Source organism: Callithrix jacchus, chromosome 11 (assembly GCF_049354715.1).
Source record: "Callithrix jacchus isolate 240 chromosome 11, calJac240_pri, whole genome shotgun sequence".
Taxonomy (NCBI): Eukaryota; Metazoa; Chordata; class Mammalia; order Primates; family Cebidae; genus Callithrix; species Callithrix jacchus.
In genome coordinates this window covers 68436765-68463494 of record NC_133512.1, presented here as the reverse complement: position 1 = coordinate 68463494, position 26730 = coordinate 68436765, and the positions used below count along the sequence as shown (strand labels likewise).

Sequence of the window (26730 nt, the reverse complement as noted above, 5' to 3'; positions counted from 1 at the left end):
TTTTACCTTAGTTATTTCTATGCAGAGGTAATTTTCTAGTTGTAGTTAGTCACTGATGGGAGGCACCTCATCACAGCAAGGGAAGGCCTAGAATCCTCAAGTTACCTAGCACTAGGCTCTTGTGTCAGAGTGCAGGACCAGGCTTCTGGAGGCTTTTATTCTGCCAACAGAGCACAGCATTTTTCAGTCACTAACGTGAGGCACAAAGAATGGCAATGATCAATGCCTTAATTCAAAGGTGTGATACATATTAGACAATCAACAATTTACAGGTTTAAAAAAAAAGATGTGGCAAGAAGTTCTATGTAATGATCCTCAAAAGTTTTTTTAACATTGTACTTTATAAAAACAGAAACCTGAATAATGTTTAAACTATGTAAACTGAAGTAGTTTTAGATATCTGTTAATATAACATTTCCAAGATAATGTATTTAGTGCATCTGTGTAAGGGCATATTTACATTAACATGTAGAAAAGGAGAAAAAGGGGATCAGGTTTGATAATCTTATAGTTAACAGTTATGTTGGTGGTTGGGAGTGGAATTCAGACGAATAGATTACACTATGATTTCATGACAACTTAATATTACTTTTCTGATGACATTTTGTACATAAAAATATGCATTGTAAGAAGTCTATAAAAAACTATGGAATTTCAATTCAATTGAATTTTCCCCTTAGAGTGACATATATATAAAGATCCATAAGAATAAATAGAAGTATAGCACACTAAGAAATGGAAACTGTTATGAAGAATTTGTAAGTGAAGGTTCTTTTAATGCCACTAGATGGCATATGTTAGCTGTAAATCCCACTTGAACAAAGTTTAAGACAACGAGATTTGTTACCCCAGAGCATCCAACACATTTTGTTTTAAATATTAATGGATTTTTATGTTTTTTCAATATATTACACTCAATACAATTATAAATAATTGTAAAAATATCACATGATTATTTTTTATATCAAGTTAAAATAAGAATTATTTCATCTGCAAACATTTTTTTGCTTCCTTTCTAATTTGAATGTATTTTAGTTCTTTTTCTTGCCTAATGGTTCTGGCTAGGATTTCCAGTACTGTGCTGAATAGAAGAGGTGAGAAGAAGCATTCCTGTTTTGTTTCTGATGGTAGAGGAAAAGCTTTCAATTTTTAACCACTGAGTATGATGTTAGTTGTGGGTTTGTCTCATATAGCCTTTATTATGTTGAGGCAAATTTCTTCTATACCTAGTCTGTTCAGAGTTTTTATCATAGTGAGGATGGCTGCAAGATTTGATGAAGTAAAAACTCTCAGGCTACACACACTCCGGCCCCCCACCCCTTGAAAGTTTATCTAGCAACTATCCATAAACCAGAACATCTTCAAAAGCCCAATGTTGGAAACGAGCCTGAGACACCCTGTGAAATTTTCACCTGAGTGAAAATTGAGTGAGAAGGGTCAGAGCATGTTCTCCCCCACCCCCAGTTGGCACAACACTAGTTGAAGAGCATTACCCAGGACCCACAGTTTCTGCAATGGAGAAAGAGAACTGGAGGCAGTCATTCAGATTCTCTAGCATTTTGAGATGCTTTCTATCCAGGAAGCCCACCTGTCTCACCTCATGGGGAAAGAAAAGGGTAAAGGCTTGGCTAGACCACCTTGGGTCAAGTAGAAACAAAGAAAGAAGGCAGAGCCCACAGTGACTAGTATATGGATCTGTGTGGCACCTGTGTGTTCACACCAGCTGCGGTGCCCAATCAGAGTTACCAGCCAACTTCATAGCCTACCCACAAAGCTTCTGGTCTTTTTCACAAGCACAGGGGGAAGTTCAACCTTGCTTAAGCCTAGATGTCTAGTCACCATGCCCAGGCACACGGCCTACTCTAGCAACCCTGTCCAGATAGGGAGATGTCCACCTCTGCCCATTTTGAGAATCACAGGGGCTAGATCTCTTGCGTCAAGCAGTCACTCCACTCAGCCAAAAAGCTTGCCTTATAATCCTGTTGAGGCAGGGAAAGATCTACCTGCAAATGTTTCTGAGAGCCATAAGGGCTAGACTTGTAAGACCTAGCAGTCCAAAGACTAACTACCTTAGCTCAGCCAAAAGTCCTGCCCAACAGCCTCCCAATGTGCATTTTGCAGAAGTGTAGAGACTAAATCTGCTTGACCCAGGAGGTCAAGTAGCATCTTGACTCAGGCAAAAATCTACCCTACAGTTCTGGTCTAATGGAGGCAACCCATAATCACACATTTCTAAGAAGCATAGACTCTGGTCCTGCCCATTGCAAGCAGCAACTTTGCCTACCCTCAGAGCCCAGCTCGAAGCACCACCCAAGTGCAGATTCCAAAGAGCAAAATTGCCCAGCCAGGGAATACATCTCATGACTAGCCTGACCAGAGAATATCACAGTACCAAGAAACTCTTCCTAAAAGCAGAGCCCAACCAGTAGCTTCCTCTAATAGCAGAGTCCAGCCAGTGGTCTCTCTGGACAGCAGAGCCCAGCCATCAAAGCAAAGGCAGTGGCCCAGCAACTAGAGAAACCACAGCAAGTTCTGCCTGGAGTTGTCAGTCTTTTCAGAATCACAGGCTACACTATTAGTGAAAGTCTATTTCTGGCAAAGAACACCTGTAAATGCCAAAAGAGTGGACCATTTCTTCAAATGCACAGAAAATGCAAGGACACAAGTATTATAAAGAATCAAGAAATCATGACATCTCTAAAGAAACTAATAAAACTCCAACGGCCAGAGGGCAGAAAAAGCTACACTCAAGCCCAGGACAAAATTTTAAGTATAGTGGAGCTCCTTGAAAATTTAATTCTCAACCCTGGCAGGTCAGCTCCACCATGATCAGGACCTTCATTAGAAAAAAGTGAGTCTTGGAATCAATACATCTTAAATGACACACTTTCAAGTTTATCAACTTGAAATGCAGACTTCTCTGAACCTTCTGGACCTACAGAAGTGGCCTATTCCTCCCCGTTAAGAACTAGTGCTACCCAATGGCTTGAAGACAGTACCTTGCAATTTTACTTTCACGTAATTCAGGATGAACCTCCAACTCCTCTCCTGAATACCAGACCAATAACTAGGATTATGTCAAAACACAGCCCAACTGATGAAGAGCTGATTCTATGGGGAAAGGAAGGCTGTGCACCAAAGAAGCTGAAAAACCTAGCTAGTGTGTACCAGCAGGAGCTGGGAGAGTATACATGGCACTAAATCCTGAAGGTGTTGAGGTCAAGGGATCTAGAGTTCTGGAACATAAAATTAATAAGAAGAATTTATCAATATAAATGTTGATTAATACCCTAGCACAACCACAAGAAACAGTGTTAATATGTTCCTGGAATTCTGGAAAAATGAAAGGCACACACTAAATGAAGAATTATGGAATTTTCATAGTAGGTGGTCACGGAGGGATCAAACCACTCACAAAAAATGAGATTCTTAATACACCATATAAAGGTAAAACACCCGCCTTCAAGCAATGTTCCACAGGAGGACCCAGGGAGCACTGCACTTACTAAATCAATAAGAAATGCATTGGTGAGAGTGGCATCACCATTGAGAACCTCAGTGGTAGCTGTTTTCTGGAGGCCACGGCTGATAGTAGGAGGGGTCATTATAGAAGCTGGGCACAATGATGGCAATGGGGATATTAAGACACTAAAATGAGAGAAGCCATACACTTAAGAGTCATAAATCAGAAACATCCCAATGAGAAACATGGTCAGAGTAGTGGCTGGAAGTGCCTGACCCAGAGTTATGGAGATTGTTACTAGGACATGTTGTTCCATGCACAAGATTGATGGACAGCCAGTTAGGATATTTCATAATTTATGCAACCAAACAATAACTCAAAGATTCATGCTCTACAGTTTTAGGGCAGCCACTCCAATAAAAAGCCATAATCCCATGCCCAGTACCCAGAGCTGAGAAAATTTGCAGACCAAGAGCCCATTAACTGAAGGAGCAATTTCCTCGTGAGGAAGAAAAATACCCTTCAACATCACGGCATGTGTATGTGGCAGTAATTACCCCAGTGTTTCTTTCTTTCTCCAAAGGAATGATAGGCCATTTAATTCTGTAAGTGATCAGTGTAAAAGGGGAATACCAATCAATTTAAGAACCATTGGACACAGTGCTCAAATTGACATTGATTCCCATGATCTGAAGCATCACCGTGGCCTCAGATTTCAGACTCATGGAAGCCAAGTAAGATAAAAGGAATCCCAGCCCAAGTATAGCTCACTGTTGGACTGCTAAGCTCATTCCCCATGTGATTACTATCTGCATAGTGCCCAGATGTATAATTACATACATGCATGTGGCTATACTTGATTGTTAGCAAAATCATGTTAACTCCTTGGCCTGTGGCAAAGGTCAAATGTACATCTTCAAAACTGCCCCCTCCATAGAAGAAATAATAAATCTGATACAATATCACAATCTTGGGGTAGGCGCTGCATGGCAGGGAATTGTGCTACCTGTAAACCATAAAGAATGGTGATGGTGCCTATACGAGCCCCATTTAAACATAAAGAATGGTGGTGATGCCCACTCAAGCCCTGTTTAAACTGCAAGTCTTTCCTCTACAAAAACTAAATGACTCCCAGTGGATGAGAGGGTGCTACCTCACACTCAACCAATAAGTAGCCCAAATTTTAGCTGCTGGATTGAGTATAGGAACTCTGCTAGACTTAGCATCAATATCAATATTGATAAAGTTGCTATCATATCAATACTGCCTCAGGTAAATGGTATGATTATGGACATTGATTTCGTGAGTACATTATTTTTATTCACGTGAGAAATGCATTCACATTCGTAGAATAAACAATAACATATATTTATGATCTTGCTCAGGTTTGGGGTTAATTCTCACCTTCCATCACAATGTAATCCAAAGGGACCATGATTGGACATAACTTCACATTGTTCCTTTATATCTATGCCATCAACTTAATTGTTCAGATGAGCAACAGGTAATAAGAAAGTTGAAGGCTTTGGTAAGACACACGCACATCAGAGGGTAGGAGATGAATCCTACAAAAATTCAGGGGTCTGCCACCTTAGGATATTTCTTATTATCGTTCCCATGGTTTGGAATATGCTGTGTGACATTCCCTCTGAAGTAAAGGAAATTTGTTTTACTTTGTACTTCCTACCCACTAATATGGAAAATGATACCTCATAATCTTACACTGTTATTTTCCCATTCTTACACTGCTATAAAGATAGTGAAACTGTGTAATTTATAATGGAAAAGAATTTTAATTGGCTCACAGTTCCCCATGGCTGGGAAGGCCTCAGGAAACTTATAATCATGGTGGAAGGGGAAGCAGACACTGCTTATATGATGGCAGGCAAGAGAAAAGTGCACGAAGGAGGAACTTGCCAAACACTATAAAACCATCAGATCTCCTGAGAACTCACTCACTTAGCACAAGAACAGCATGGGGGAACCGGTCCCCATGATCCAATCATCTCCCACCAGGTTCCTCCCTCAACACGTGGTGGGGATTACAATGCAAGTGAGATCTGGGTGGGGACACAAAGCCAAACCATATCATACACCCATCTGTTTACCAGGTGACAACTTTGATTGGGGCTTAGAGCAGGAAAGGGCTCTGCACTAGGTCTAGACTGTAGAGTAAGCATTCCTACCTCCTGGACCTTGTGACCCAGCAGGATTCTATACACTATAAAAATCTGTGGCAAAAAAATTGAATTGTGAGGTTTATGGAAAACCTTAATAAAAGAATGACCATGTAAACTTATAAAGCTTAAGGATAATGGCGAATCCATGCAATCTGCAGCAGAAAGCCCTCTGCCATTGAAAATAAATTTAAAGAATAAATCCCAGTGTGCTAAAAATAAAGAATATAATCTTTATCATAGAATATTCAGTGACCCTGTGGCCGCAGCTACCCATCATGAACTGCATTGTATTAGCACAACTAAGTCAAAAGTTGGGGGAAACCAACGACTCAGAGTAAAACGAAAGCACATGTGGGATCAGGCCTGAGCAGAGCCAGAGGACACACATTAGCTGCATACCCTGGTGGCACACATCTCCAAGTTTGCACTAATACCTCTCCCTCAACCTAAGGTTACATTGGGGCCAGGTGTAGTGGCTCACACCTGTAATACCAGCATTTTGGGAGGCTGAGGTGGGAGGATCATGAGGTCAAGAGATAGAGACCATCCTGGCCAATATGGTGAAACCCCATCTTTACTTATACAAAAATTATCTGGCCATGGTAGCCCATGCCTGTAGTCCCAGCTACTTAGGAGAATGAGGCAGGAGAATCGCTTGAACCTGGGTGGCAGAGGTTACAGTGAACAGAGATCATGCTGCTGCACTCCAGCCTGGTGACAGAGCAAGACTCAGTCTCAAAAAAAAAAAAAAAAGTTACATTGGGTGTCCCAGCTGTTAGAGGAGAGAAAAGGCTGAGTCTGCTTAATGGGTGAGCTAGTTCAGTATATGGTTGCAAAAATAAAAAAGACTTTTTGCTGCTATAGATGGACTGAAAAATCACAACAACTAGATAGCATTATTTCCCTCCATTAGCCTGTTTTACATTACTTATACTCTAGGCTATAACCTCTGATCAGTCCTCTTTTGTCACTATACCACAGTTCTATTCCTGACCAGTCCTGCTTCTCTCACAGCCTAGATGTTATTACCCAAAACAGGCTTTTAGTAAACCTCCTGCAAGCAAGTATCTGCCTAAGCACTGGATTTTCAGAGAAAGCTGACTCAAGATACTATCTGATTTGAGACGTATACTTAGGAAAAACCTGAGCAAGTTGTTGTTTGTTTTTTTTTTTTACAGTATTGCTGCTCATAAAGTAGCACCAATTCTGCAGCTGAACTCTTACGTTTCTGAGGTATGTTGGGAAATTGGAATTAAGTAAGCATGTGGGATATTTTTTAAATTTATCAAAGGGCATCATTAAAGTGGTACAAAATTGTTTCTCACTGACTGTGCCTTTAAAAAATGAAAATCAAATCCAGGTTCTGAGTAGTCTGATAAAAAATTCAATCATTTTATATGATACTTTTATTTTATAAATGATTTTATGTAAATATGTATTTTAAATACCTTAATTTAATATTAGTCATTGAAATACAATCACAATCAAAACACAATTGGAATCTGCAACTTATTTTCTATTGGTGATTGTCTAGCACTGTAAATGTTTTAACCAAAACAAGCACATCTCTGGCATATAAACCTTCACATAATTGCAGTAGTAAAATTCAAACCTATCAAAATATGTGACATATTACACAAAAATATTCAGCTATGTAAAAAAAAAAAACTGATATAGTTTTATTGTTAAAAGCTGTGATTTTAAAAGGCCTTTTCAAATAAAGCAAGTGACATGAAGATATGGTGACCTTTATGCTGGTTAAAGTCAAATGTCTTCCATTGGCATCATATTCTTCTCTTAATTGTTCAACATCTTGACTTCTCCTGTCTTATTGTCAAATAGTTACTGTATTCCTGTCACTGAAGAAAAAAATAATTGTTTCTAAGTTATAAAATTTATTAAAACATATAAAGTAAATATTCATAGAAAGGTAAAATACTTAAAATATTTTAAAACTATTTCTTAAAACTTTAAATATCTAAGGTTAAATATTTTTATAAATATTAAATATTTATAAATTAACACAATTAATATTAAATTAATAAAATGTTATAAAATATAACAACTTGAACGTCTGTTAAATATTAAAAGTTTAAAGTTCACCAATAAAAAGTAACTGAAATTAAAATATTTCATAATGCTAATATTTTGGGCAGATAACTTTCATACTTAGTCATTAAGTATAAAAGCTATATATATGCTTCAAACAAACCTGATTATGATAAAAACCAGAATCAATCTTTGGCAGCACTTTCATCAATAATTAACAATATCACAAATTATTCATAACACATGAACAAAAAGAGAGGGTGCTTATCACTCTACTCTAGTTATGAATTTTCTTGACTCTCCTTCAAGAAATCTGACAAAGTTACCCTGTGCTCTTGAAGGCATAGCTTATTTTTTTTTAGAAACTCTCCTCTCTACTGTCATTAGCATCTGCTGACTCCATCTCCCATGACCTTAAAGGATTTTTATCATTCAAAGATCAGGAAAGAAGTGAAATCTTCAAGATAATGCAAAGCATACACATAGTAGGTAAACACATATGTATACCCAAACAATATGATGAATCATTAAAAATAGCCTAATCCCTATTCACTCATTCATTCAACATATAATTATTGAAGACATTCAACATATACAACAATCTCTGAGTAGCTGAAATTTCAAAGCTCTGGAGCCAAACTACCAGAATTTCAATTCTGTCTCCATATTTACCATCCAGGTAACCTCATTCAAGTTACTAGACTTCCTTCTCTCTCATATCCTTACATACAAAATGGTGCTGGTAAATAAATTACTGATCTGCTAGAATGGATGTGATCATTAAATGAGTTTGTTCATATGCCTGGCACATTAAATTTGCTCAATAGTCTAGAAATGTTTGTCAACTGCTGATAGAAGAGAAGCAGAGAGCTTGTGTATAATACCTCTTGTGTATCATGTAATATGAAAAAAATATTAATGTAGGAATGGAATTGTCATTTTGATAAATTTTCTGTGGCATACATGATGTCTCTCTAGGTTTGTTTGGTAGCATATAATAACAGTAAGATGATATTTTTAATTATACATATTTATATTCAAAGTATACCATGAATAATAAAGAACAGATATAGTTTATGTGCTTTGTTTTATTTACATTTTATTTCTAAACTCAGCCAATGTAACACTTCTCTTCATCTACATAACCAACTTTTTGATGTTTTACCTCAGCTATACTTCCCACTCAAGGAACAAACAACTCACTCTTCCTATTGGCTCTTTCGCCCTCATCCTTATCTATTAGCTCCTGCTTCATTTATTTTATCTGTACCTTTTAGAGCTCCCCATACTTGTATCTTCTGATGGGTTCTACCTATGCCAATCATAAGCCTATCATCAGCACTTGAAAAGAAAGGACATTAAGAGAGTCAATCCATCTGCATAGTGCAGTGTTTCTCAGGCCAGCTTGCATAGTAGAATCACCTGAGGGGAAAATGGTCTTTTTAACACATCCCAGTCCTAGTCAATAAATACTTCTGTTAGTACCACACAGGCATCAGTATTTCTTAATAACATTCATACATCCTATTTACATATTAGTAAACAGAGGTTCAGACAGACTAAATGGATTGCCTGTGGTTATGTAGAAATTGAAGAATGAGCTGTGACTCCGGTTGAGGTCTATCTTATTCTCAAACCCTAATTATTACCTCTACATGTTTAACACCTAAAACAAAACTTATCTATTGTTTACTTCATCTGTGGTTCCAGTAAAATTTTCCCCTTAGCTTATTATACACATTGTGCACACTCACACATGTATGTATGACAGAAAGATACCACATCTCTCCTCTACTCTAGACCAAAACATATTTTTATAACTATTGCTTAAAATTATATTATGTCATCTTACTCTCCTATTTCTTCCTTCCCTTCTGCTATAAACCCCCTGGAAAGGCAGCTTACACCTGATTACTTATTTCCATTAAGTCTTTAATCCCTTGAACCATGATATTTACCTTTTTAAAGGTTACCAGCAAGCTCTTAAACAGAAAATCCTCTCTTAAATAAACATGCTTTGAGTGTCTAGTATTGTCTTTGCACTGGAGATAAACATTCAATTAATACCTCTTACTGTCTTCCAAGAAGTTTACAGTAAGAACAACAAAGAGGCCAACAATATTATATATGGTGATAAGTGTTTTAGGAGTACAGTGGAGACATACCCATTCAAGTTAGCAAGGATGTGATGTCTGAACTACCTTGCTTTACAAGTAGAAGTTATCTATTTGAGGAAGAGTGAAAGAGGTCAGAAACAATATAAAAAGAATATATGCAATAAAGTCCTATGCAAAAGAATAAAGGCATGGCATTGTGACAAACTTTGTAAGCTACAAATGATGCTATATTCTCAGGATTAATATATCTGTGATTATATAGGTCTTAGGGCTAATAAAGAACATGCTCGTTTTCATCAGCTATGAATTTGGAATTTTGGCAATATGAGGTTGGCTCAACTATCTATTTTCTTATAGGTAAAAACAGGAATAATATTACCTTCCTCTTCATGGTTTCATGAGTATTACATGTTAGGGTGCTTTTTCCTCACTGGCACTTAGTACCTACTCACACAGTGTGGCTTATAAATATTTTGTGTCATTATATAGCAGCAGCATAGGCACTATTTGAAGATTTTTAAGAAAATGTAGAACAGAAACCCTAAGGTCAATTAAGAGCCTACTGCCTTCGAAGGAGAAGTGATTAATTAAGGTTATGCAGGTGGTAATGGAGGTTAATGGGAGATAACAGAAGGCATTTCAACCTACTTAGGAGGGGTTTGTGAACTTGCAGAATACAGTTTCAAGAAAAAGTATTTCAAGAATCTATTAATTATCGTGATTTTAAAAAATCAAATAATAAATTTTTGAATAGAACAACTTATTAGACCTTTAAACAAAAGTATTTATAATTTCTTTAATCATCTTTTAGGTAACTAAAACTGAACAGTACATTAATTAGTTACACCATAATTCTTCTCTCAATATGGTAAAATTTGTTCCATGTTTTTGGGATACTTTTTTAGACATAAGAACATTGACATTGTAGTGCCCTTCTTACCAGGGTCAGTTGGGCATGCATCAGGAACTATGGATGGCTAGAGGAAATACTTTACAATTATTATTCCATTTTATATTTGTATTCCTGTATATAGAGGCTGACATTATCAATGACCTTATAATTCCTAATAGGATTACCATTTTGATATTCATAGGCCTGCTATACTAGAATCATTTAGATAACAAGAAATCTATAACTGATTCAAATGATTATCTTTTTCTTACTATTCACCATGTTTTAAGTAAATACATTTACAACATATAGGATGCTTCCTTACAGTTTCATAGCAATTTACTTGTTGATATTAAAGCTTCACCCAAGTCATATCCAAGACACTCGTCACTATTACACTGTGTCTCCAGGGCAGGTAAGAAATGTGTGCACTGTTACATTTTATTGGCTCCGTAACAATACGTTTAGAAAAATTGGGCTTGGGCCACATTTCCTCTAAATTGTAGGTCATTGCAAACATGGATAAGGTCATTTCAATGAAGTGTTGCCACATAACCTTCTTCGGAGTAAGTGGAATAGATATATAGAAGGCAAAACACATTGTATATAGCTAGTCTAGACAACTCTTTTTAAAGTGTACTTACTATGAAAATAACAGAAATGGGTTGGTTACTGAAGGAAGGAACAGAATAGAGAAGGTATTTTGAAAGTAGAATATTGTAAGTTATGGCAGGCAATGTGAATAATCCAGTACAGAGAGTAGAATTTTCCATGAGAAGACCAGAGAGATGGATGCCCAAAGCATAAATGGAAAGAACAACCTTAGAAAGGAGCAAGGAATCTTCTGGAATGAGAAAGGTCAGGCTTTGTAGTACTGATGCAGATATGTCTGTAGAGTTGGTTTTAGGAGTCCAGGAGTTTGTGAAGCCAACTGTGTCTTTTTTGTTTAGGAAATGTGAGGAGATACCACAGATTAGAGTGAGAAAAGGTGGAAGTGCTAGAGAGCTGTGAAACTGTTTTTACTATAAGGGGAAAGTGAGTTTATTTAGGACCTGTAGTCAGGTGTATCTGTATTAATTTGATACACATTAATGTGAGCTACCATTTGAGAGCAGAGTCATCAATCTGAAATGAGTTCAGAGTGCATAACTGTGTTATTTTCAACAGGAACACACTACTGCTTAGGTGCAGTCGTAGAGTCGACTGCACCTAGTTGGATTTCATCAGAATTAATATTTTTTCCTAAGTTTTAAGGAGGCTGTGGGACAAAGGAGTTAAGTGTTTGCAAAGAGTGTAATAGTGCTAAACAATGTAATCCCAACCATACATGAAACGTGAAAGAAGTAAGTAATGGATAAAGAAAAACTAATAGGGTCATCAGCTTGGAGCCTTAACTAAGCATATAAATATGTTGGATTAAGTTGGGTAATCATCAGGGAATGGACTATTTCTAATCTAGATTTTTTGAAGGTGTTGCAATTACTGATGATGACAAAGTCTTGAGTGAGACCATGGAAATGGATGTTTGGAACAGGGAGAAGGACCAAAGAGTAGGAACAAAGGAGTTAAAAGATCTGATCAGCCATGATACTGGCTGGTCACTTTTGTGGAGGTTCAACGTGCCAAAACCATGCCAGGAAAAGTGGTAGGGAAGAAACCTTGTGGGCCAGAAATTAAAGCCATTGATGATTTTGAGGATAACAGTAACAGCAATTAATGACTGTTAAAGTCTGATAATAGATACTTCAAAAGGCAGCAATTTGTGAAGGAAGAAAGAGGCATTTCGGAAGAAGATGAAATGGGAAACCAGCAAGTCACTTATTCCATCTTTAGACTCTATGATACTGGGATGTGTGAGAAAGTGTGAACACCTCCACAGCAGTGTTCTTCAAGGTTAAAAAAAATTATTAGTACAAGATGTGAAAGGAATAGTATGGTGGAAAACACATATACACACATCTGTATGTACATATAATATGCATGTGCATAACATATATTAACATGGTATGATAAATGCAATTATGAAGCATGTGTAGGTTTCTATAGATATATCTAACTTGGGACAGGTGTGGGATTGGAGAGGGTGGCAGTATAGATACCTGAGTTCAGTTCCAAAGTATGACAGTGGTGAGAAGAGAAAGCTGGGTCAGGTGGAAGGGCAGCTTGCTTGTAAAATGTCTGGAAGTTTATACAATGTGCTTAATGACAGTACTGTGCAACCTCTTTCCCACTGTTCTCCATCTAGAAAAAGACATATATTCTTCATGTGACCCTCCATACTGATTCTTGTACAAAGTTTCCTCTTACTGGCCTAGCTTACTTGTTCTCTGAATTCCTATGGGGGAGTGTATTATATGCTGGCATGCACAGTTGTCAGGAATTAATAAACTATCACACATCATTTCCTACAATATTTTTCATATCTTTTACTAACTAAAACATGGGTTCTTAATGAGTAAAAACCATATTTTATACTTCTCTAAATTTCTTAAGTAATTCATAGATAACTCTGCAGAGCTCTACCATTAAGTGTTATGTAAATATCTGTTGAATTAATCTTATAGATCAAACTGGGTACAAATTATTTTGATATTAACTGGAAAATATTTTACTCATACAGACACTGAGTCAAATACAATTTTATGTAAAAATTCTGTAATTGAGCAAAACTGTGTGGTTTGGAGTTAATTGAAAAGAAATTAAATGGATGGTTCAGTGAAAGAACTATAAGACAATTTGGCATACTGTAAATATTTGTTAAACATCTGAGTCTTATAAGGATGAATGGGCATCATAGGTATCCTTAGCTATCCTCCACTAGATTATCTATATAATTTAATTTCACCTAATATTTTTCAGACAGGGCAGGGAGAAAACATGAAACGATAGAAAATTGAATGCCATCTCACTAATACACACCATCAATTTAGTCTCCTGCAGATATATCAACATTACTATATTATTTTCCTCATCACTGATGTCACCAGTGTCAATCACTTAAAATTGAATTAGCTCTTTCTCTTTTAATTTCCACCTCAACTGAAATGTCTAAATTCTCTCATTTTTATTTATGGGTTATCATTCAGTATGACATATTTACAAGTGCTTTTTATTGGCTGACACTGTGAAAAATAAGAATAGCGATTGTACTAGCTATGACGTGTTTTTTCTCTTTGTCCTTACCTGACGGTTTCCAGGCAACAAGTTTAGTCTCATGTGTTGTTTGGAATCACTATTCAATAAGTTTCCATTCCATAAAAAAATTAAAGGTATAATGGCAGTATTTATTTTATCTTTTAATGAAAATAATATATTTTAGTGATTTTCTGCATAAGTACTAAATAATTCGTTTAGTATTTTATAAATAGGTAAACAAATGCTACATAATGCTATATTTAAATAGCCCTTACATTAACTGTTGATAAACTCCTCTATATAATAAATCAATCATTTGTGTTCTTAGGTTCAAATTTTTCTATTAATATCAATAATTCCAGTTAATATCTCTTCCAGATAGAGATAATGTATCTTGATGCTGCTCCAAGTAACAAACTTATATATTTTATCTTAGATTCTGGAAAAACAAGTTGTATTTGTTCTCCTGTGGCATTTGTGATCCCTAATAATTAAATATATAACTTTACTTGAAAATAGTAACAACCCTGTAGAATTGGCAGCAGAATACCAGTAGCAGATCCCAGTGTTCATCAATAAATCTGATTTTGCTCTCTGCTATTTCCCCATGCCTAGAAGAATACCATGTAGTCAATAGATATTGTTGAATGAACAAAGAATCACTTTTGAAAATTCTTCTGATAAAGAATTTAGGAGCAAAATTTAAACTTTTAAAATGCTATTTGCTGTGATCTGAATGTCTGTGTCTTCCAAAATTGATATGTTTAAGTCGACCCCTTAGGTGATGGCATTAGGAACTGGGGCTTTCTGAGAGATGAAATGTCCTGAGGACAGAGGCCTTATTAATGGAATTAGTGTCCCTTATAAAAGAGGTGCCTGAGAAACCTCTCACCCCTTCAGCATGTGAGGATGTTGTGAGAAGGCTCTGTCTATGAGGAAGCAGGCCCTCACCAGACACCAGATCTGCTCCTGCCTTGATGTTGGACTTCCCAGCCTATGGAACTATACAAAAATATTTGCTGCTTATAAACCACCCATTTTATGGTATTTTTGTTATGGCAGCCAGAATGGACTAAGATACCAATCACTATTTTATGGCTCTATATTTGAAAATTAATAAAGCATTAGGAACAAATCTTATTGCCTAAAATTCCTTTCTTTAAAGCATCAGCTCTGCTTTTACCTTGGTACTACACCAGGTCCTTTGGTTGTGAGACTTGGTTGGCTCTGGTGATGTTTGTGGCAGTGGGGAAATAATCTTGAACAAACAGGAGAACTATAGGTAAAGGCATAAAAAACAGGAGTACAGTATGTTTGAAAAAAGAAACTGAATGCTTATTATTTTTAATCAAAATTGTCAAAATGTATCAAAATCAACTCCCTGCTTTGATCTTAATCAAATAGCCTTACACATCTAGTTAACCCTCCACATGCAAAAAATAAAACAATTGTACATAATGCCAATTAGTAATTATTTCTTTTGAATATAAAACTAAAAACAATGTCCTTAAACTACTTTAATAAAATTCAATAAGGAAACATTAGCTCCTTAGATATAAAAATATTTCAGATTACTCTGCCGTTTCTTTTTTTTGAGATGGAATCTGGCTTTGTTACCCAGGCTGGAGTAAATTGGCAATCTCGGCTCACTGCAACCTCCGCTCCTGGGTTCAAGTGATTCTCCTGCCTCAGCCTCCTGAGTAACTGCGATTACAGGTGCGTGCCACCACGCCTGGCTAATTTTTGTATTTTTTAGGAGAGACGAGGTTTCACCATGTTGGTCAGGCTAGTCTTGAACTCCTGACCTCATGATCCACCCGCCTTAACTTCCCAAAGTGCTAGGATTACAGATGTGAGCCACTGCACCCAGCCAATTCTACCATTTCTCCATTCAGAAAAAAAATACAAACATGGTAGATGATACTGGAATATCTGAGGAGAGGTTTCTAGTGCTTATTGTAGCGCTATAATTCTGTTATATTCCTCTTGTCTATTGCACAGCCACAGATCTCCTTCCAGAACACATCTGAACTAGGTTCTTATAGGAGTTAGTTATAGGGTAGAGTAGGAAATGGGTGCAACATTGACTTTTAAAACTACTTATTACACTTTCTTAATTCACTATAGTTTTTGGACAGATTTTTTTTTAATTAAATAATACATTGCTTACTTATTCAGGTATTTGATATCACCATTACAAACCCAAATATTGTGCTAAGGTATATACATCACCTTTAAAGCAAAAATTCAAATTTACTATACTATCTACATTTTACATTAATGTGGGAGCTTCTCAGTTGTCCTTAATAAATTTTTACTTTCATGCTAATACAACTATTATCTTTTGGTTTTATTACTTTATCTTGGAGAATCTATACTCCATATTCCAGAATAAAAGCCAACCTTTGGTTAGTAAGTAAATTTAGTAGGATTCATATGATTCTGTTTCCATTTTTATGCCTCTAAAATAAAAACACCCTTAAATATAAACCAGGTAATATTTTGTCTTTCCTTTGTATTTTCTTCCATTCATTCTTCTGCCAGTTTTAGTGGCATGTTCTCTGTGAAACATTCCCTGCCCAAAATCTCTGAGCATGAGTTAAATGTGCCATAGAAAGATATTTAAATTTCAATTACTGCCTCTTTTTACTTTCTCTTCTAATCTATTATAACAATTCATTCTCCTGAGCCCTTTCTACTGAAGGCCTTGCTCTTGGAGGGTGGGTACTGGTTGTTTTCATCTCTGTATTCTGTAATCACCTGGCACAATCTGAGCTGTGGAAGCTCAGGAGGGAGATATTTACGGAATTAATTCAATCCTTCTATAATTACTGTTGAAATTCTTTCATCTTGCCTTTTTGAAACTTCTGTCTATCCTTTTACAGAAAATATATGCAGAGGTCTTGATATTATTTAAATATGTACCAACTAAATTTCATCTCTTCCTTTTCTATGGGAAATTTAAAAATCTCATTTCTTTCATATTTTTAAATCAAACAAATGGTTTTTAGCTTGAATCACTTGATCACTTAACAAAAGAACATTAGCTTTAGAACTAGAAGATCTTGGTTAAAATTATTTATCTAAATTGAAACACGGATGCTATTACCTATCTCTCATCATTACTGTGATTATCAGCAAGGATAACATCAGCAAAGCACTTAAAGTCATAGATTTTCAATAACATTTTCTCCAATCTCTTCTTTCTACTTTCATCCTGCTCTTTTTAAGGCATTATTGATGGACTTTATGAGCAATGAACAAATTTAAGGAGAAACAATTAAAACTTACTCTTTGAAGAGGCACCATGCAACGGCATAGAGGCACAGCACAAAAAGAGCTCCTGTTAGAGTTGATAATGCAGGAATCCAGTTATCAGGGATCCAATAATATGACATCTTTATTAAGACAGAAGTAGTAATCTGAGAAATATAATAAATATGATGTATTAATAGCAGTACAATGAACAGAACTATAAAGGTGTATGTGCTGTGTAGAATATCTTGCACATTTCACTTTATTTCTTCTTTCTGAATGATTAAAAACAAATACAGCAAGTTACAAGGCATAATAACTAACATCTCTTAATGCCACCAAAAACAAGCATTTTTTTTTTAAGAAACAAATGTCTTAGTTTATAATATTTCTTATGGCCAGAATTCCTTCTCCTATCTTACCTTCTTGGTGAAAATGTGTTCATTATCATAGTTATCCACTACCATTGCTTTTGCAAGAAGCTTGACTTTGGGGTAGAAATTAACCATACCCATACCTTCTTAGTTTATATTTCTACTGTAACATCTAGAATACTTTGTCACATTTACTTCCTTTGTGATTCTTCTTACTAGGAAATAAACTCCTATTAAAGAAGAACCATTTCTTGCTCATCTCTGTGGATTCTCTGTAGTTCTTGGCACACAGAAGACAATAATTAGTCTTGGCTAAGTGACAGATAGAATGAATCAGCAAGTTTTTTTTTATAGAGCAAAGCTTTATTTCAAAAATAGGTCAGAACACTGTTGCCCTTTCCTGCTTCCTATCATAAACGCACAAAAAAGTTTTTTACCCAGAGAATTTTCCATTACTATCTAAAGTGTGCCCATTTAAGAAGCTAGCAATATGAAGTTCAACATAGATTTTAATGTAAAACCCATGACCAAGCAACTTTACCATCCCAGCAGATGGCAGCATACGATAGGATAAGTTTTGTGAACACTCAAGTATTAGGTGTCTTTTTTTTTTTTTTGAGCCAGAGTCTTGCTCTGTCTCCCAGGATGGAGTGCAGTAGTGCAATCTCTCCACTTCCAGGTCCAGGCCATTCTCCTGCCTCAGTCTCCCAAGTCTCTTGGATTACAGGATTATGCTACCATGCCTGGCTAATTTTTTTGCATTTTTAGCAGATACGGGGTTTCACATGTTGGTCAGGCTGGATTGGAACTCCTGACCTCAGGTGATTCACCTCCCTCAGCCTCCCAAAGGATGTGTCATTTCTTAAGGCAACATAATTCATGAAGCTGATGTCATAGAAATAATAAAAGGAGAACACAGACCTCTACAAAAAGGATCAGTCAACAATGGTGGTAACAAAAATAACACTACTTATACAATTGAGTGAGAGGACTCCTGATTACTTTGTTGAATTTCAATAGTTGCAGAGACCAAATATTAAAGGACTGAACATTCTATTTTACACTACAACAATAGGGGCATGTCTGGACAAAGAAAAATCAAGAAAGGCTCCAGCAGTGTCAGTTGAAGTACTGTGGCTTTGTTTTCTTAAACAAATACTATGCTGTATTTCCAGATCATAGACTAAAAGAATGACAGACAATTTGGTTACCACACTTAATCACCTAGCTCTATTTAGAGCTCATTAAGAAATAATACTTGCACTAAGCACAGGCGTGGGGAAGAATGTCACTATTAATGTAAGGAAAGAGACCACAGCCTACACCTGTTAAACTTGCTTTCTCATTCATTCATCCATCCTTCCTTATCTCCCTCCTTTCTTCCTTCCTTCTTTTTTCTTTCTCTTTTTTTCAACAAATATTTATTGAGTTGTTACTACATTTCAATAACCACCATATGAAGGAAATATAGACAAATACATTTGTTTGTTAGAAAACACTAAGAACATATTCTTAGAACATGTTTCTTTCTTCATTGAACACATTTGGTGACAGCATGACAGGTTAAAACCAAAAGGGTAGGTTGCTTTTATTAAAGCAACTGTTTGTCATGATTAGTGCTGACCCTTTTAGCTATATTATTTAGCTATATTATTAACATAGACTTTTAGCTCTATTACTTGCCCATTCCAAAAGAGATGTGTTCGATACCACCAATTTATGAAGGAGGAACTGAAGCTCTGTATATTAACAAAAGTTTCACAGCCACTAAGTGGCAGAATTGGTATTCAGTTAAAAATTCATGTATCTCCAATACCATTTTCTTTTCAGGGGACTATACAAGCTCTCCCGAGTTTTGAGAAAAAAATTTAATTCCTATATCAAGGCATGTAGCCCTCATTTTGTAAATCACTATTATATTCATATAAAAGTAATTATCAATTTTCATCCATGAGAATTTAACTTTATAGAGCCAATTTGAGGCATTTGAAAATTGCTTAGAGGCTAGTTGAAGGTATCATCCTAATTTCCTGTACTTTCCTTGCCCGACAAAAAGGGTAGATTTCCTTATTTCTGTTTTCTCATTTATTTCCCTCTCTCTCTCTCTCATATACACACACAAAGAAACAACTAAAGCTTTTATCTTAAATAATTCACATTTTTTCATATTTCAAAATCTAAGATAAGTAGGAATATTACTTTTTTCACTATTAATGTAAAAGCAAAATCTTTCTATAGGGATTAAATATAGTATTAAAGGTTTATATTTACCTAACATTTATTACAAGAGCTTTCATATCTCTTGTTTCATTTAATCCTTACAACATTCTTTGTACAATACATATAGCCACTCTAATCTAATCTCCTTAGTAATCCATGTATGCAGAGTAAATATTGAAGTGCACATTAAGTGCAAGCTGGACTCTGTCAGCAATATCTTTTTCCAATTGGTGAGTCAAAATATTTTTAAAGACCCAAATTTGGGGATTAGCATTTGATCCTCTCAGCGCTGTCATAGCTTATTCCATTATCCCATTATGTTTTAATTGTTTGTAAACTCTTTGGAGGCCCCAGTAGCTAGTAACTGTAAGAGTAAAGGCAAATGCCTGGCCTTATCTCTTTCAATTGTCTCCTTCCTGAACCTGTTACCTCCAGTCTTCTCCTCTGCATTCTTTCACTCGACTGGTTTAGTTTCAACTATTCATTTACACTAGGAATCTAACATGGCTTTGTATAGACTACAGAACAAAGTCTAAAACCCATAGCATTGACTCTAGGCCTTTGACAGTCTACCTGTTATCTACCTTTCTGGCTGTGCCTCTGGCCAGTCCTCCTCACATGCTCTAGACATGCTTGCTTTCTCTCCCTTCGAGAATAAACTATGCACTCCCATATCCACGTTCCTCAATTCTGCCATTTTGAAATGCCTTTGCTTCTTGTTCTATCCATCAGAGGCCCACATAAAATTCAAATATCTCTTCTGGGAGTTTCTCAATATTCTTCAACTCAGAATTTGCCATGTTATCTCTCCTACATTTATTTATACTTTATTTACAGCACTTGTCAAAACGACTTGTAATTTGTTTCACTGGAAACCAATTTCTTACTTACTACAGCTTCTAAGTCTTTGCATAATATGACCCCTGCCAATTTGTTCACCTTATTTCATTATCTTTTTTCCAACTCACTTGCCATACAAGTTAGGAGATTCCTCAGATCTCAACAATTTCCCTGTCTCTGCCGGTCTTTCTGATTCTATCACTTATCATGTCTGTTACCTTGATAAAGTTATCTAAACTTCTCATGTTTTCATTTTCCCCTTTTTAACATGAACAAAAACAGTTGACATTAAATCTGATTTAATCAATTTTTAATGGAAATTTTACATGTAAATAGATTTCTAAAGATCATTTCCATGACTAGGAAGTTTTTGTCAGATATTAAAATACTAAAATTTAATTGATTATTGCATCTTAAAGTTTCTGAAAATTATTTTAGATAAATGTAATTGTGCAAAGTGTACCATTTAAATTTACTTTTAAAATGTAACTTAAAACTTTTTTTCCATAGCTTACAAGTTTGACTAAGCAGAAAATATGAAGATACTTATACTTGGACAATTGAGCAGTTACTCCTCCCTGTCAGGAACATGAGGAGTGATGAAATAAATGGCTAAGGATTGACAGGACCCTGGTTTTTGTATGTCATCAGACATTTATCTCACCATTAGGTAAATCACGAGTGAAAACAAAAGAATTTCTCATCTGTCATGTGGTCGTGCACTAAGCTTCTTACAGCTGTGCACAGTTAATTTGGTTTGATTCATAACCTTAATTACTTAACTTGTTATATTTTACAGAAAAGACAATAATAATAATCTTCCCTGTCATGAAATCTTTCGTCAGTAGGTATTATAGTCTCAGCAGATGTGTAAGGCTATGACCTAGAAGAGTACAATTTATACTGTTTCTACTGGCTTTCAAATTATTTTATTTAATTCTTACTAAAAGAAGATTATTTAAAAGGTTGCAATTAAGAAATTCTTGTTAAGTTTGTCTAATGGATGCTTCTCATGCTCTGTTTCAAATAGTGGTAAAACTTCTAATTTAAGAAGAAATGCTGCTCTTGCCCATTTGCTAAGAAGATTATTCTAAAAATGAATGAATATTAGAAAATACTTTGTAAAATATCAGTATTACAAATAAAACATAACATTTTTTTCCTTAAAGAGAACTATAAATGAGAACTGGAAGTTTGGTAACTATATCAGCAATCTCTTATACTTGATGTTTCCAAACAGTCTTTCTGGGTTTGTAATCAATTAATAAGCATAAAATAAAATAGCAATTAATAAACATTAATATAATGCTACTAGCTATTAATCACTTTCTATATTCTGGGCACTGCACCAGGAGAAGCTTCTAAAATGGCTTTTAATAATTCCTATTGAAAATTGGAAACTAAGGTTCAAAGGTGGTAAATAAGTCAACCCAGATTTACAGGATGAGCTACTGAAAGAGCTGATATTCAAACCAAGACCTGTCTTATTCCTACGGCCACACTCTTTTTATTGCACTACTTGGACCTTAAGATTGCTTACTATACATGTAAAATCTGTTTTGACACAATCTATGTGAAATTATGTTGTTTACATTTCTTTCATTTCAAAATTTTACTTGAAAACTTTACTTCCCTTTGATTACAAGGCCTTGTCATATTATAAATGACTGAATATTATTAAAATTTAAAAACCAATGTCAAAATTATTTCTGAACATTGTTAATATAAAAAAGTTAACTGCTTTTTTCTTTTACTATAATATTATTCTTAGAGTTTCTTATTCATTCTTAATCTTAGGTACTAATTCAATTAATATATGTCATACAAATTATAATAAATGCATGAAAAGAAAAAAATGAAAAAAATTATAAATATAAGTACAGAAACTTAAAGATATTAATTATAAAACAATTATTTTTATTGAATGAAAGGTAGATCACTATTTAGGAGATCAAAACAAAATGATCCAAAGTTAAAAACTGCTTAAATCTTTTAAATCAGTGATTTATCTCACTTTGACTATCTATATCACTAAACTGGAATGCAATGGGGCTTCCTTTATATTGTATAAAATATTAAGTACACTGTTAGTTTCTAGCTTATAGGTAATCTTTAAAAATAAGTCAACTATGCTAATAAAAACTAGTGTAACTAGTGTTCTCTTTTTAATAAAGTAAGACATTATTTTCCTTAAAAATAAACTCTAGCTCTTATATTGAATGGCCTAGGAAGACTTCACCATGCATTTTAGGCAGCAGAGTAATAAAGTGGAATCAGAAATGGAAATTTATATCAATTGTATAGGATATAATTTGCTTGTGAAATGACAGGCAGATGTATATCATGCTGGTTTTCCTTAACTTTGTCTACACACTTTTAAATAGCTCCTTCCACAACTTTTCTCATTTTTTCTGTGTCTGTTTCCTTCTAGGAGTCAAATGGGCACAAAGACCAATAAATAATGTAAAATGTTATTCTCACTATTTATTTATGTAGCTTTTTTAAATAGCATGGTTAAATGTGAAGTAATACACATAGAAGTAGTCAAACAGTTGCATACCTTATGTCCCTTATCAAATAGTAGAAAGTGAAATGTTTTGAGGGTCACCAAGAGACTTTGCTCCCAATCCACAAATAGAAGGGTGACTTAGCCCCTTAGTTCCCATATTTACAACTTAAGAAGAATAATTACATAGTTTATAAGTAGAGGTTGAGTATCAGAATGTCCCAAGATAAGCAGCAAAAATTTCCATTGTCCCCCAATAGGTCTAAGGGATCTTTTATTGTTGTTTCACACAGGGGTAAACACATACATCATATGTCTTCATGCATCTGTCCTGTGTGCTTGGCCAGACCAGATAAAAATGGGCATGCTTTCTTTTAATGTGTTTTGTCACAGCGTTTCCAATTGCTGGCATACCATAATGATGATGGTCATCATCATCAACCAATTACATCAATGATTCTTTATTAATTTATTCTTAGAAGCAATTTGAGGTAAGAGAGGTAGATTTTTTATAATTATGCTACTACATTTAAAGAGATACAATTTAATACATATATTTGTGTTCCTCTTACAAAAATAATATAAATCAATATTGGATGTCTGGGGGATTCATTTTTCTTTAAAAATGCATGCATGAGTTAATCAAGTTTGAGAAATATATACTAGTATAATAAAACAAATGTTCTCTGGAACTAGACGTATCTGGGTTAAAATTATGACTTTCACTTAATTTGAGCAAATTAATTTTTTTATATGGGGCAATATTGCCTGATTTCTAGGGTTTCCATGAGGAAGAAAATATCTTATGGAAGTTTATAGCATTCAGTAGACAAACAATTTGTGAACACTATTACCACTACTATTACTTTGCAAATTCAGTCTTCATATTAGGGGAAGACAAAAATCAAGAGAAACTTAGTTCCTGGGTTTGAGACGTCAGGTGATCATTGAAATGTCTCTATTAGCTCCACTTCCTAGGTTGACAAGGTAGGGTGGATATTAAAGCATAGTTGACAGCAAGTAATATATTTCTCTAATCTCTGCTGGTGTTTTGGATAGAATCTAGTGAATATTAGACTCAGGTTAGCAGGCAGTGCTGTTGGCTTCCATGGGGACTCTGACTTCAAAAAAATATCAATATCATACATAAACATTTGCTAATTTCTCTTAAATTTTCTTCCAATTCACTATATATTTTTTTTACCTTTCTATGTCTATTAGAGAATAAAATATAAATATTTTCTATACTTTACCAGCACAATAATGTGCTGGTAAACCAACTCTTAGAAGGTAAAACAAGCCAGGCATGGTGGCTCACGCTTGTAATTCCAGCACTTTGGGAGGCCAAGGCAGGTGGATCACCTGAGGTTGGGAGTTCAAGACCAGCCTGACCCTCATGGAGAAACCCCATCTTTACTAAAAATACAAATAATTAGACCGGCATGGTGGCTCATGCCTATAATCCCAGCTACTTGGGAAGCTGAGGCAGGAGAGTTGCTTGAACCTGGGAGGCAGATGTTGCAGTGAGCCCAGATTGTGCCACTGCACTCCAGCCTGGGCAACAAGAGTGAGTATTTGCCAATTTTTGTGGTATAAATATTTCCATCATGACCTATTTCAAGCTACCAAATGCTTAGCAGCAAGACTACAAAATGTCTGCATGCTTAACAATAGGCTCTCTCAGCTGGGATAAGCCAGCTCCAACATACCACTGTTTCAAATTATCAGCTGAAAACAAAGTTCCAAGAGTATTCAGTTGTAAATTATCTCATGAGGTATATGTAGCAAGGATTTGGTCTTTGATAAGTCAAATCAGCCTTGGAAAAGTAACGTGCCTGTGAAATGAGCACAATAGTAGAAAAAACACATCAGGTTACAAAGATATAAGCCTCTGGTGTGTCTAAGCAGCAGCCATAAAATCCTCAGATTCATCTTTAATGTCCAAATTAAGTGAAAAGCACTGAAAATTCCAGCTTTGTCACTCTATGCAGCTCTTACAATTTTTTTTAGCTCTTTGCTGATGGTTTAAAACCTTTTCATTAGTGATTTGCATCACGAAATGTAGATGGTTGAAATGATGAAAAAATTGGGCAAAGTTATTTATAGATTTTCTCCTTCCTAGTCTTCTTCTCACATACTGTTTATGTTGAAATCAGAGTAAAAAACAGTTATAAATTTTGATGATTTAAATCTACCTTTCTCTCATTTTGTCAAAGTGGACATTAGTTCTGGAATTTTTATTATGGGCTCAATTTGCTACATACAGATAGTTTCAGGAATTTTGATTCATAATTCCTTGGGGATCACATTTGCAGGAAATGGTGTCTAGCCAGTTACCTCATTGTCTCTTTAGCCAATCTGGACTCAAATTGGAAGGGTTTAATTCAGTTCATGAAACATGGTTTAATGTCTTCTCTACCTGCCCTGAAAGAGACCTCCAAATAATCAGGTATGGGTTCAAAGACTCAGGTTAATCAGCAGATAATTTATAACAGTTTTGTTTATCTTATTTTATTTACTTTAGGGTTGGGCTTATTTATTATTAGCTTAACTAAGTTATTACACTTAAGATAAAAGAATTTTTTTTCTATTCTTCTTCCTAAGTTTCAAGGTATTATTTTACTTATTCTAATGTCTATAAGTGCATGCCAAAGGCATGACATGTTTAAGGCATATATTATGTAAGATTTTCCCTGTAGCTATGTGTTAGTGACTTTATCTGTATACTAATAGAAACATATTTTGCTCATGAAAACTTTTTTTTACAAATTGAAAAACACTGATAAACTCTTATTTTTAGTTCATATTTTGTAACCTGGATTCCATGGATGGGTTTTACGGGCTCTAAAATTGAATATAAAATTATATACACATGTGCATATATGTATGCATGGTTCTGAAGAGAGGAGCCATAGCTCACATCAGATCCTGATATAGTTCATGAACCTCCCCTCCTCCCAATTATGAACGATCACATACATTTCTTATAATGTCTGGCATTTGGTCTTTGATTTAGCAAGTACCATATATGGCATTGTAAAAGATGCAAAGATCTTTATTGAATGTCTTCAGTAGATTACAGTTTATGGGATGCTCTAATTTTTTTCTCAAGAAACTAGAATGAAATTTTCCTTAAAAAATCTGCATTTATAGTGAATTTCATGTTAAAGATATCTCCTGCAATATTTGTAATGTAATTGAATTTGTTTTTAATTACTTTGAACTTTTTATCATTAGGCCTTTTTTCCTCTAAAACTTATAGACATTGTTAGCAATCTGGCTTTAAGAATGTTCTATTTCTGAAATAGGCTTTTATAGTTCTATTTTAGAAGCAGATAAAATTCTGGCAGTATATTCTAACCATTTAGAAATGTTTTTAATTTTTCATATCACATTCAATTTTCTAAATAGAAAGATCTGCTTTGTATTAATAATAAAATGTACAGTCTATAATAATAATGGCTAGGTCCTAACAGAAATTCTCTTTCTTATGACATATTATATATATGTATAATAATGGACAAATTTTAAATAAAATAGATGTTAAATTCTATTAATTATGTATATTTTAGCTATAGCAGTTCATCTTCACATAAAGTACTATTGCTTTGGTTTAGAGCCTATGTCTTTCATCTGGATTATTAATACAAGCTCCTAACTGGTTTTGTAAGCACTTTATTTTCATCCACCAATCTTCCC

At 35.0% G+C, this 26730-nt stretch overlaps 1 protein-coding gene and 1 long non-coding RNA gene across 3 annotated transcripts in view; one reads left to right on the top strand and one right to left on the bottom strand.

Annotated features, from left to right (window-relative positions):
* The window catches only part of LOC128928423 (uncharacterized), a 170691-nt gene that overhangs the window by 82174 nt on the left and 61787 nt on the right, over window positions 1-26730 (top strand). For both annotated transcript variants that reach the window (XR_008473393.2, XR_008473394.2), the window contains exon 2: window positions 6822-6876. This is a non-coding gene — a long non-coding RNA (uncharacterized LOC128928423). The remainder of the gene's footprint in view (window positions 1-6821; window positions 6877-26730) is intronic.
* Window positions 866-17739, bottom strand: LOC144578272 (uncharacterized). Its single transcript, XM_078342092.1, has 4 exons — window positions 17514-17739; window positions 17128-17258; window positions 15020-15112; window positions 866-7502 (listed from the first exon to the last, which is right to left on the bottom strand). The coding sequence occupies exons 1-4, from the start codon at window positions 17604-17606 to the stop codon at window positions 7478-7480; spliced, it is 342 nt and encodes a 113-aa protein (XP_078198218.1). The 5' UTR covers window positions 17607-17739; the 3' UTR covers window positions 866-7477.